The 12,094-nt window shown below is 36.3% G+C and overlaps 1 protein-coding gene across 2 annotated transcripts in view; it reads left to right on the top strand.

The window, feature by feature from the left end:
• Nucleotides 1–12,094, top strand: part of LOC306884107 (adenosine kinase-like) — a 161,386-nt gene that overhangs the window by 2,687 nt on the left and 146,605 nt on the right. The window contains exons 1-3 of one of the 2 annotated variants that reach the window (XM_079439792.1): nucleotides 3,222–3,306; nucleotides 4,505–4,579; nucleotides 6,765–6,818. In XM_079439792.1, the coding sequence (XP_079295918.1) occupies nucleotides 3,293–3,306; nucleotides 4,505–4,579; nucleotides 6,765–6,818 (143 nt within the window). In that variant the 5' untranslated portion in view covers nucleotides 3,222–3,292. Of the gene's footprint in view, nucleotides 1–3,221; nucleotides 3,307–4,504; nucleotides 4,580–6,764; nucleotides 6,819–12,094 lie in introns of those variants that run through there. The other variant, XM_079439791.1, reaches the window with a different exon arrangement.

Raw genomic sequence — 12,094 nt, 5'->3', positions numbered from 1 at the left:
AGAAACAGGCTTGTAAATCCTGCTGTTTCATTAGTCCATCTTTTAATAGATCTTAGCACAGGCTTTGCAGATTTAAGTTTCTGCCTGTAGGTCGGAATAAAATGAACAACACCGTGATCAGAGAGTCCTAAAGCTGCTCGTGGAACCGAGTGATATGCGTCCTTTGTGTAACAGTGATCCAATATATTACTTGCCCTGGTGTGGTGTTGTCAAAAATATCGATATTTCGATAAATATCGATACTGAAATATCTGAACGGTACCAATATTAATTTCCCGAAGTATCGATACACCGATACTAGCCGAGCTGTCACTTTCACTTCTCTCCAAAGGCGCGTGGACAAGCACCACACGTGACCGCACTCGTCTCCTTCGCTCTGGTTAAATAGCAAAAGTGAAGTGAATAGAAAGATGACTGCTCTGGTTGTTAAAGAACACCGCAGGAGCGCTATCTGTAGGGATCTATGATCTCCGCGATGCAGAGAACGCCACAGAATCCAGTCATAAAAACGGAATTTACAGTTTAACGCGGAATGTCACAGAATTTGTCAAAGTTTGGATGAATTAATCAAAAGTAGGTCATTACACTTAAATCAAATCGCGATGTGGACTAGTATCTGTAAATATTAAGCTGCAAAAGTGGATTTAAATATGAATCCTGCATGTTCTGCGCGTCTCTGTGTGAATGTGCTGCATGTGCGGTTGTGTTTACTAATGTGGCGCTCGCGGTGATTTCAGCGTCTGCCGTCTCAACGAGGACATAAATACATCAACAATATCTCCAGAACTGATCTGAGAGGCACTTTACGAGCATTTTACCATTTAATTTGAGTAAAACTAGCATCATATCATACACACACAGAACTTTAGAAGTATTCACGGCAACCCGTCAAAATAAAAGTTCGGTTTAACTTATTAAAGACCGTGTGCCAGAAATAGGCTATATTACTATTATTTAGTAGAATGTACATAATTCTACTACTGTTAATTTTTTTTAAAGAAATAATCACAAAATATTTTTATTTTAATAGTAAATCCCCTTCATTTGCCAAAAATGTAAATGTTTAATTTTCATTAATTCAAATATAAATTAATTAAAATTGTTTTATGCCTTCATCTGATATCCAGTAAAATTTAAATACACAACACAGAATTTCTGAGGGGGAAAACACATTTCATAAGGCTACTGTAAGAATAAATAAAAATAGGTTGTATGCATTCAAATAATAGACATGCTAAAACACAGAATTTGGTAACAATAAAACATAAGGTGAGAAAAAAATAAAACATTTCATACGGCCCTAAACGTGTCATTTTTGTTACACTTTTAATAAATTAAATGTTAAATTGTATAATTTTCATGATTTTAATGAATTAGACATGTTTTTAGATTAATAGCATTTAATTTGACCATTAAAGAAAAAGAGTCCAGAAAAATTCAAACGGAAAAAAATGGAATCCAGAAAAATTAAAATGGAAAAAATTGAATGTAGAAAAAAATAAAACGGAATTTGGGGAAAAATAAAAGGGATTTCATAGGGCCCTATATCTGGAAATATTTTGGTTATGAAGCAAATGAGAATATCAACAAATAGAACTTTGGATTTTAATTAGTACATGTATTAGTAAACGTTAGTTTCAATTAACATTTAACTAAGATTAATAAATAAATCAACAAAGGCAGTACCTCAAGACATTTTTTTGTTCATGTAAAATATACCGCATGTTCTCGACTTGTTATATTTATCTTTAAATTAAAAAAAATACCCCCTTAATATTGTGGCAGTTTTTTTCACCGTGGTATCGAAAATGGTATCGAGTATCGATATTTTTCAAGGTATCGTATCGAAGTTAGAAATTCCAGTATCGTGACAACACTACCCTGGTGGGACATGTGATGTGCTGTCTGTATTTTGGCAGTTCACGTGAGAGATTTGCTTTATTAAAGTCCTAGAGAATGATTAAAACCGAGTCCGGGTGTTGTTGTTCTGTGTCTGTGATCTGATCAGTGAGTTTCTGTAAAGCTGTGCTCACGTGTGCTTGCGGTGGAATGTAAACACTCACGAGAATGAACGAGCAGAACTCCCGCGGTGAATAGAACGGCTTGCAGTTAATGAAGAGCGTTTCTAGATCTGAACAGCACATCTTCTTTAACACCGTTACATCTGTACACCACCTCTCATTGATGTAAAAGCACGTCCCGCCGCCGCACGATTTCCCCGTTGATTCTGCATCGCGATCTGCTCTGATCAGTGTGAAATTAGGCAGATGAATCGCGCTATCCGGTATGTCGCCATTTAACCAGGTTTCCGTGAAACATAGGGCAGCAGAGTTCGAGAAATCCTTGTTTGTCCGGGAGAGCAGAAGGAGTTTGTCCGTTTTGCTGGGTAGAGAGCGGAGATTCGCCAGATGGATGCTAGGCAACGCCGTTCGAAATCCACGCTGTCTGAGCTTCACAAGCGCGCTGGCTCTCTTTCCCCGCCTTCGCCTCCTGTAGCGTTTGACCAGAGCTACGGCTCCGCCAACTACAATGTCCAGCAAAACGTCTGAAAAATCTAAATCCGGTAAAAGATTTTGTGGTGTGTTCTGCCGAATGTTCAGCAAGTCATCCCTGGTAAAACTGATCTTATTTGAAAAACAAAAAACAGGAAAAACGAACAAACTGTACAAACACTGGAGAGCAATGCACAGTAGCTGCCATCAGCGGCGCCATCTTGTCTATTTACGAAATTATCGCAAACGATATCGCACACCCCTATAACAAAGGCTAAATCATAAATAAAGGCAGTTATTATTGTTTTCCGATTGGGCAAGTAAATTTATCTTTCGCTTGCCCGTCCAAAACATTCACTTGTCCCGGACAAGCGTTAATGTCGAGCCCTGATCATGTAAGAAGACTGTTAGGTCACATCTGGATATTGCTCATTATTGTTTGTACTTGCATTTTGGGTATTAGCTATTAGTTAGCCCAGGGCTGTCCAAACTCGGTCCTGGAGGGCCGGTGTCCTGCAGAGTTTAGCTCCAACTTGCCTTAACACACCTGCATGTAAGTTTCTAGTATGCCTAGTAAGAGCTTGATTAGCTGCTTCAGGTGTGTTTGATTAGGGTTGGAGCTAAACTCTGCAGGACACCGGCCCTCCAGGACCGAGCTTGGACAGCCCTGAGTTAGCCAATCAACAATGCTGCAAGTTCAGCCAATCAGTAGCGAGGTACTCTTGCGTCTCTGAGTACTAACATTGCAGACCGCTCTGGCTGTCAGTAAACTCCAGTGAGCATCACCTCAAGCCATCCTCATGCCTACAGCCAGGTAGGGCTAAACTGGATAGTCAGACACCTATTCAGCTAAGTTTTACTATTGTCATTCCATAAAGAGAATTAGAGAATTTTTTTTCTAACTCAAATAGCATGTCGTTTTAAGAGAATTTGGTCATGTTTTGGCTAATGGAAGCTCACAAGATGTGATGCTATATTGTTTTCTGGATAGTTTGCTTGTTTACCATGTTTCTGAGATGGCTGTTTAAGTTTTAGTTGTACAGAAATGGTTTTAGTCACTAAAGAAATGATATTTATATATTTCTTTATGCATTGAACAGCACCTCCTAAACATCTGTTTTAGAGCACCACGAGTTTCAAAAACTCCCACACTGACACATCTGTGCTTATTCACACGTTTCTTATAACTTACACAAAACAATTGTCTTTCTTTGAATGTAGGAGTGCAAATAACCGTTTAGACAAATTTAGTTGCCTGCTTTGTGTTAGAAATCATGTCTCATTCCTTGTATTTTTTGGAAGCGCTGCCTGAATTGTTTACATTAATAATAGAGAAGAATATATTATGGAAAAACATGCAGAATTTTATAATTACTCTTTGCAAAATGAGCAATTTTATCACATCTGTCAACAATAGATTAGAGGCAAAGTTTTAATCTTAGGGTCTCCTCCACACATGTCTGATCCAGGGTGAATGAACGTTCAGTCACAGCCACGTGCTTGAATGCTTGGTTTGTTAGATGTGGTGACTGTCTAATGCTTTCTTAAATGTTTTAGTGCTGTCTCGTTTGAAATATTTATGACATGCTTTTCTGCTTTAAAACTGTGTCTGGTCCAACAAATACTGTTTCTGTGTCTGATAGACAAAATATCTAGCTTGTAGCTCATCGTGGATTTCATTAAAAAGCAATGCTTATGTATTTCAAATTGTGTAATGTGCTGTAGTTTATGCTTGAATGGATCCTGTTTATGCTGAATTTCTGTTATGAAAAGTCCCTCAAGACAAAAATGCTTGAGTTATGCACATTTTTTATTTTTTGTTGAAAATGCTGAAAATAGTCTGCTTGTGGTCAAAGAAATGTCCCTGCTATCTTTAGAAGACACATCGTGCAAGTGAATCACAAAGGCCCTATGCATATGCTTTTAGTGTAACTGTGCTATGTCTGTTGTCAGGACTACTCGGTTGTTTTCCTAATGTCTTAACTGGATACGCATGTCTTTTTGTTTTGCAGTCGTAATGCCCTTTTCGGGATGGGAAACCCCCTGCTTGACATCTGCACTGTGGTGGACAAAGACTTTCTAGACAAGTAAGTCACATGTTTCTTTCAAATCAATTTGATTTGAATCTATTTAATGACATGACTGGGCACTGCTGTATGTTTGCTTTTGTATCAGTGTGTCGTGTCAGCGTTTTGTCTTGTGACGTGTGAACTAAAACCTCTTTTTTAACATGTCACCGAGTGGTTGATCTTTGGCCAGCTTATGTTAGGTTTGAAGAGACGTTGGGAGCCCAGTAGCATTTGAGTTCATAATATTTTTTCTTTCGTCTTTGTAAAGAAATCAAACCTAATACGTTTAATAGGCCACGTGTCCTTGTTCTTTAAGGAGGCAGCATGTGCCATGGACTCTCTGCGGGTGAGAGGAAATCTCCCTCACAGAGTGCCATTCCAGCACTAGTCATAAAACAATACCCCCTCCATTACACACTCAAACACACTGGCAGTGCCCAACTTGCCATTAGTGTCCTTGCCTTACCGTGACCGTGAGGTGGCACACTTAGAGCGGTTTCACTAAACAGATGTTTTCAGTAGTTGACAAGTCGTTGACCTTTCTGAACCGTTTAAAAAAAAAAAAAAAAATGTGCAGGTCTAACTGGCTTGATCTGTTTTTGTTTATGGTCACTTCATTTGTCAGTACTTCATGCGGAAATGTATAAGCTGATCAGATCAAATTGCAGAATATACCAGGTCACTTTTTCTGTAAGTATAAATGTTTTTTAAACAATCAAACTACAGTTTATTGGATCCTAACTGTCACCATTGCAAACAGGTTTAATAATCTTAAAACTGCCGTTTCAGACAGAACAGATGGACTTTGACTGTAATGGTTTCCATTCAATTTATTCTAATGTGTAAAGCAGTTTTAGTTGCATGACCTGTTGTTTGCAGGGCCGAGTCAAAGAATAGATGTGTTAAGAGAGCTCAGTAAGCTGCCTATTTAATGATTAGATATTGGCCAGCACATGACTGACCACATACCGAATATAAAAAGACTTTCAAGATAATGGAAAAAGAGTTCTAGCTACTTGAGCAATCTGTCTGGATGATGAGAAGCGAAAAAACTGCTCTATCACCTAAATCTCAGCAATGCCACTGGGTCACTTATTATGTTCTCTTAAGACATTATTCATGGACAAATTAAGGTTTGACTCCTTGGGTTAATTTGTTAACCTTTCCTTTCATTTGAGAGGGAATCATAAGATTCCCACCAGTTTACCTGCATATAAACTACCATTTTAAAGTGTTTTTTTTTTTTTTTTTTTTTTTAAAGAAATGCATATCAAGGGTGCTTTTATTTCATCAAAATACAGCAAAAACAGCTACATTGTGAAATATTACAATTCAAAATAACTGATCAATTTGAATATATTTTGAAATGTAATTTATTGCTCTGATGGCAAAGCTAAAATTTTTAGCATCACATGATGCTTTAGAAATGAGTCTTAAGATTAAACATTATAAATGGTTTTACTATCTTTTGACAGTAAACAACAACAAAAACCTTTAATGGCGGTGTAAGTAATACACAAGTCATTTTAGTATTTTTGCCTTTGCTCCAAATATTTTTAGTTGTTTCATAAGACCTCTAATAGTTGCGATGAGTCAGTGTCTAGTTCCATAATCCTCTTCAGATGTAAAATTTAACCTTATTAGATGAGCTGTTATGACCGTTTGTACCATAAACACAGACTACAGGCAGTTTGTTTCCATTTTTTTTAAAAGTGCACCAAGTTCATGTTCTTCTGTTACAAATGACTCATGAGTGACCATGTTTTTGGATGGATTTAGGGACCAAGTTCAGTTTAAATGAAGTTGTTCTCCCTTCCAAAGATGTTTTAAGTTGATGAAGTGATTATGGCTCAACGAAAGAAGCTTTATTTTGTGTTAGGCCTAAGACCTTCACCTACAGCCGTCTTACTAAAATGAGCTGTCGCATGTGCTTATCTTTATCTCGGGGTGGATAGATCTGTTCTGTGTAGATTGTGCCATGATTTCGGTTGACTGAGTTTCAAGTTTCAAGATGATTAGCTGCACGTGACAAAATATGGTACAAATTTGTTTAACATGAATTACTTTAGACATAGGGTTTTTAACCGTAATTTAATGCCACTAGTATCACTGAATGAAAAAAAAAAAAAAAAGTCAGATGTTTCTTTTACTTGTTCTTGATGAGTAGATCTGGTGTTACAAAGATGCTTTGTGTGTCTTACAGGTATGGACTCAAGCCAAATGACCAGATATTAGCAGAAGAGAAACACAAGGAAATGTAAGTGTTTTTTTTTTTTTTTTTTTTTTAACCAGTGTCTTTTAACACAGGCCATTTTGGTATGTTCAGTGATATTGAAGACTGATTATAGACATTCACCCCTTCATATGAATAGAAAAATCTATTTCTAGTGTTCATGAGAATAGCTCTCATACTGGCGTGTGGCATAATCTGCTTCTCTAGTGTAATTACCTATTTAGTAGCACTCAATAAGTTGCATGTGTGTTAAAAGGTTTTATACTCATGGCTGTATGCCAACAAAGCAATTTCACTTTTTTTCATCTTTAGAGGATGTGAGATCTCCTCAGGAGGAAAGTGCCTGTATGATGCATTACCAAAGCACCATTGTAGTTTTGTCATCTTGTGCATTGATGTTACTCCATGTTGATTAGCATCTGATCTAAACGATTAATCCTCTTTAATGCAAAGATTATAAGGATGTTTAACGCATTAGTTGGATACTGACAACTCTGAATTATGTTCAGACGGCTGGATTCATCTGATCCCACTTCCTTTGATCTAATCGTGTGAAAGCAGTATTTGATAAGTCTGAAATTGTATTCTTTGGTCTCGGCAGTGAATCCCATAATGATTAGACCCTCAGATGGATACAGTCATTTAATATGGTAGTGTGGCCCCGGTAATTTCAGCATCAGGGAAAACTCTCAGTAGCTTTATGGTAACGTGCACTTTTGTCTAAATATTTTGATGTCATAGTTGCATCATAAAAGGCTGATATGCACCATTATCATATCAGCATAAAGGCTGATATGATATGCATGTTCTTTAGCACAATCCAGCTGATCTGCACTCAACTCTGCTGTCTTTTCTGAGTGGCTGGAGCAAGTTTACAGTTTACATTTGCTCAACGTAGAGTACAGTATGTCCTGCTTTTGGTAATGGGCTTAGGAGTTAGTGGAAAGCCTTAGGAAGTAGAACAGAGATGTATTGTTTACTGCATGTAATTGCATGTAATTTGGGATATATTTAACTTGTTTTCCTTCAGTGTAGTTGGTTTTGAGAACTTCATTTTTTACCCAGTACTCCTCCTCATTCATCTTGGTTTGGAAATTATTGATGTCCAGTTATATTTGGTCAGAAAGTACCAAGTGGATTCTGGAATGGACAGAGTTTGATAAGTGGGCTTATTGATTTTGCAAGAAGGAATAGAAGTACAATGAATTTAATATGTTGTAATGTTGTTTAACAACATACTGATTGTTGATGGTCTTTCCCAAAAAGAATAAAAAATAAAAATTCACTAGACAAAAACACCATAAGTTGTGAGTTGAATTTACATGATCTATTACCTTCATACAGTATGTGCCATTGAGTTAACAATGAACAGTGGTTTTTGGTATTTATTATTGTATCATGGATGATAATGAACATTTATTTTTTTATTCTATAAATAATTAATTTAAAAATATCTTTTGTGTTCAACATAAGAAATAAAGTATTTTGAAGAACCAAACAGTTTGGTTCCCATTGACTTCCATAGTAGGGAAAGATTAACTGTTTGATTACCAGCATTCTTCAAAATATCATCTTTTTATGCTCAACAAAAAAAGCAAGAAACTCATACAGGGTTGGAATGGCATTAGTAAATGACCATTTTCATTTTTTGGGTGAACCATCCCATTAACCAAGATTAGTAAATGCTGTAAGTGTTCATTTTTAACTGATAACACTTAACATATTAAAAACATACCTTATGTCAGCAGAACTTCATATGAAAACTGTTAATGATCATAGCATCTATATATTTAATGGTGAATCCTCTATATGTTTGACACTGTATTATGTACTATAAATTTAAATATAAACACTGAACACACAATGACTTAAATATTTTGTTAATGTTTTTTTCTCTTTTTCAAAACACTAAGGTTATAGGAAATGTTTGGCTGTCCAGATCAGAATGTGGTTGTGTGTAACAAGCTGTTCTCAGAAATTCATTCCAAAGGTTGTAGGGTTGTTTTTGTTTGGATTCATAGATTATAGTGTTTAAATTGAGATTGAGCCGAAAGACATGGATCAGACAGAGACCTTTTGCCCTGTATTGGTTTACTCAGCTGCGCTACCCTACATCCCACTGTGTCTAAAGAATTCAGACGTTCATACAAAAGTGAGAAAAGTCCTATAATCTGCCTAAAGCAGTGTGGAGGTGTATGTCAACCTCTAAACCTTAAAGCATTTGATCCAAAGCACCCTTTGAAAGAAGTGACATTCAGAGCTGCCACAACAATTACTTTCACAGTCGACTCATTGAGCAGTTTTTTTTTTTTTTGTTTTTTTTTTTAAACCCACTTTCTCATCATGTATATGTTCCTTTTTGAATTTGATTTGTGCATCGATGTGTGTTCAATTTATTTCCGACCACTTCAGGTTGAAAGGGTCTGATTTGGTGAGTCTGCAGTATTATAAATGCACTCTGTTCTCTTTCATTGTGCTTAACAGAGATTTTGCCCAGACACAAAGGCAAACAGCCAGTAAGCAACAGGTGGAGAGGCCAGACATGTTCCTCAGTAATCACGACACTTGATAAACCTGCTATATATGATTCAGCCTGCATTTAAAGCACATTCAACCCGATCTCAGTTCCTCTGTCTAGTTGCTGTTCTTTGACCCACGCTTAAACCAATAGTTTAATCTTTGTTTATTGTAGAACTGTTTGAATTTGTAGTTGTAATTTTGTAATTATGAAAGTGCAATATTATACCTTATCCTTTTTTAGGCTGATATTTTATTGGTATTGGTCAATATTAGATATTTTGCATGATCATATGCTTTCACTCAAAGTTAATTTAAAAAAAGTAATTTGAAACTTAAGGAAAATTTAATAAATGTAGATGAGTGTAAATCTCAATTTCATTCTGTACGTGCTAGAGTTTATATTTGTAGATTTTGTGTTTTTAGATGTATTTAGACGGTTCAAGAATTGTAATATTACCCATTTATTTAAAACAAAATAAAATAGCACTTTATTATATTTTATTTTGCATGAAAAGCAGCTTATTGGAATTGGCCTGAAGTAGAATACTGTATAATTCAAATATTGTTCATAATTAATTGTAAAAGGTGTAGAATTTCGGCTTTTGTTTTCTGCTGCTTTGCCAGCATTTAATTTCATGAATACAGTCACTGCCTTGCTGTGTGTAGTGCTCAACATCTGCCTTTAGCCATTACTACATTCACAATATTGTCCAACCTCTCAGAGCTTACTGCTTAAATATAGATTTTTGCATTGCATAATTCTGTTCATTTACATTCTGGGTCATTTGAACTGAAGAGTGCTTGAGTTTTATATCACAGACAGATACCCTGGCATTTTGCTGTAGACTGGCAGTACGCTGGCATTAATTGGTCCCATCTGTCTGGTTTTCTTTAATCTGTTCATAGAACATTGTATCAGTTGGGGAAGGCAAGATCCTGTTTTATCAGCCACCGTGCATTTGGGTGAAGGGAAAATAATGGTAAAAGCGAAAAATAGAGCTTTTTACAAAAATAGGTTTATAATTTGTTTACAGATGCCACTAATGCAGTGAAATTCAGTCATGAAATTAATTAAATGACCGATAACGTGTCCAAATATTTTGTTGGTGCCATTAATAAAAAGTAAATTTTGAACATCCTTCATAGAAGCTTTTTAGAACAAGATTGTGTAGTTAGAGAATCTACCAGCAGGGGCTTAACTGAGCCGTGTTAACCAGAAAAAACCTTGACCCCTGTAGAAACCCAGATGGTTAACTCACTTGTACAACACTGCCATCTTGTGACAAATATTTTTTTAACGTTTATATCTATAATGATCTATGAATATATTGTTTTTATTTAAATGTATTATTTTAAATGATTTTATTTATTTGTAGTTACTTTTTTAAGGATTGTTTCCTTTTTTTTTTTTTTTTTTACATTAGCTAATTTTTACCTAATAATTGTAAATAATTTGGAAATTACATTTTTCACAGCTTCTTTGCATCTATAATGAGAATGTCTTTATGTATTTGATTTTATTCGATTTAGGTAAGATTTTATCTGAAATGGATTTTATTTAAAAAAAATCTTATGTAATTTTATCTGCTGTGTTTTTGTTTTATTTGGATTTATTTGTATTTCAACTCTAGCCTTAGATGCTGACGTGGCAATAAAAAATAAATGACTAGTCTTTTATTTTTTTTATTTTTGAAATTTTCCACAAATATCAAGAGACAAAAAATATTTGTATATAGCTCTGCAATGTGTTTTTGTCATTGTAATAGAAGTCATTTCTGTTTTAAGAGGTGCCATGTGTGCCAGTGTTTTAAAGTAGTGAGCAGCTGCCTCTAGTCTAGTAACACAGCAGCATGTTTGGAAAAAATATCAGCTCATGTGAACAGACCCCAGATAAAGTACCACTGGCACCCAGCAGGTGGAGGCATATGCTCAGGCATTTTAAGTTTCACACGGCACCATGCTGCAGGGTGGCTTTTGCTCGTGCACCGCAGGAAATCTTATCCGATTTCAGATTAGTTTTGTTTAGCTAGGGACGGACAATTGAGATGCTTCCCAGGCTGAAAGGCAAAGCTTGACTGAAGTTATTTGTTTCAAAACTTTCGAATTGAGTCATTTGTATATACTGAAACGTCAAAGTTATTGAGAACACATTGCATTGAGTTCATAAATACCATGATAATCGCAGAACATACCAGCTCTGATCTGCGTCCTTTTGTTCTGTAGATTGTCCTAACGCCACGCAGCCCACAGGCAATCTGCCTCCCCCCGGAGAGAGCGGAGTCTGACTGTTTCCTGTGTCTCAGATGGAGCTGAGATTTTGATGAGTGTACTGTTCTTTATTTGTGAGCGGGCAGGAAAAAGAGCTGTTGCACACCAAAAGCTAAATTGCAGGTGCATGGAGGATCATGAAAAATAGTGTATTTGAGCAGGACAAACCGTTTGCAAATTGTGCATGCTTGCAGTATGAACATTTACTCAGCAGTGTTTGGGGCAAAACGCTTTGTCAACATTAAAGAAAGGAAAAAAATATATTGGGATGCTTGGCTTTTAGAGTTGGAGGAGACGGCTACAATTAATCACCGGCATTGCGTTCTTGACACTTCTGTCGAGAGCTATACACTCGGAAAAACATATTGTTCACTTAAATGAGCCACAAAACTTGTACTGTATGTTACTGTTAGGTTATCCCTGTGTGAGCCGTCCTTACTCTGCCTTCCCATTGGCAGACGCGCACCAGTGCTCGTCCAGCCTTGGCTGGAAGCGCGTATAAAGCGCCACAC

The sequence above is a fragment of the Barbus barbus genome, assembly GCF_936440315.1.
Source record: "Barbus barbus genome assembly, chromosome: 18".
NCBI lineage: Eukaryota > Metazoa > Chordata > Actinopteri > Cypriniformes > Cyprinidae > Barbus > Barbus barbus.
This window is presented reverse-complemented; position numbering and strand designations above follow the sequence as displayed.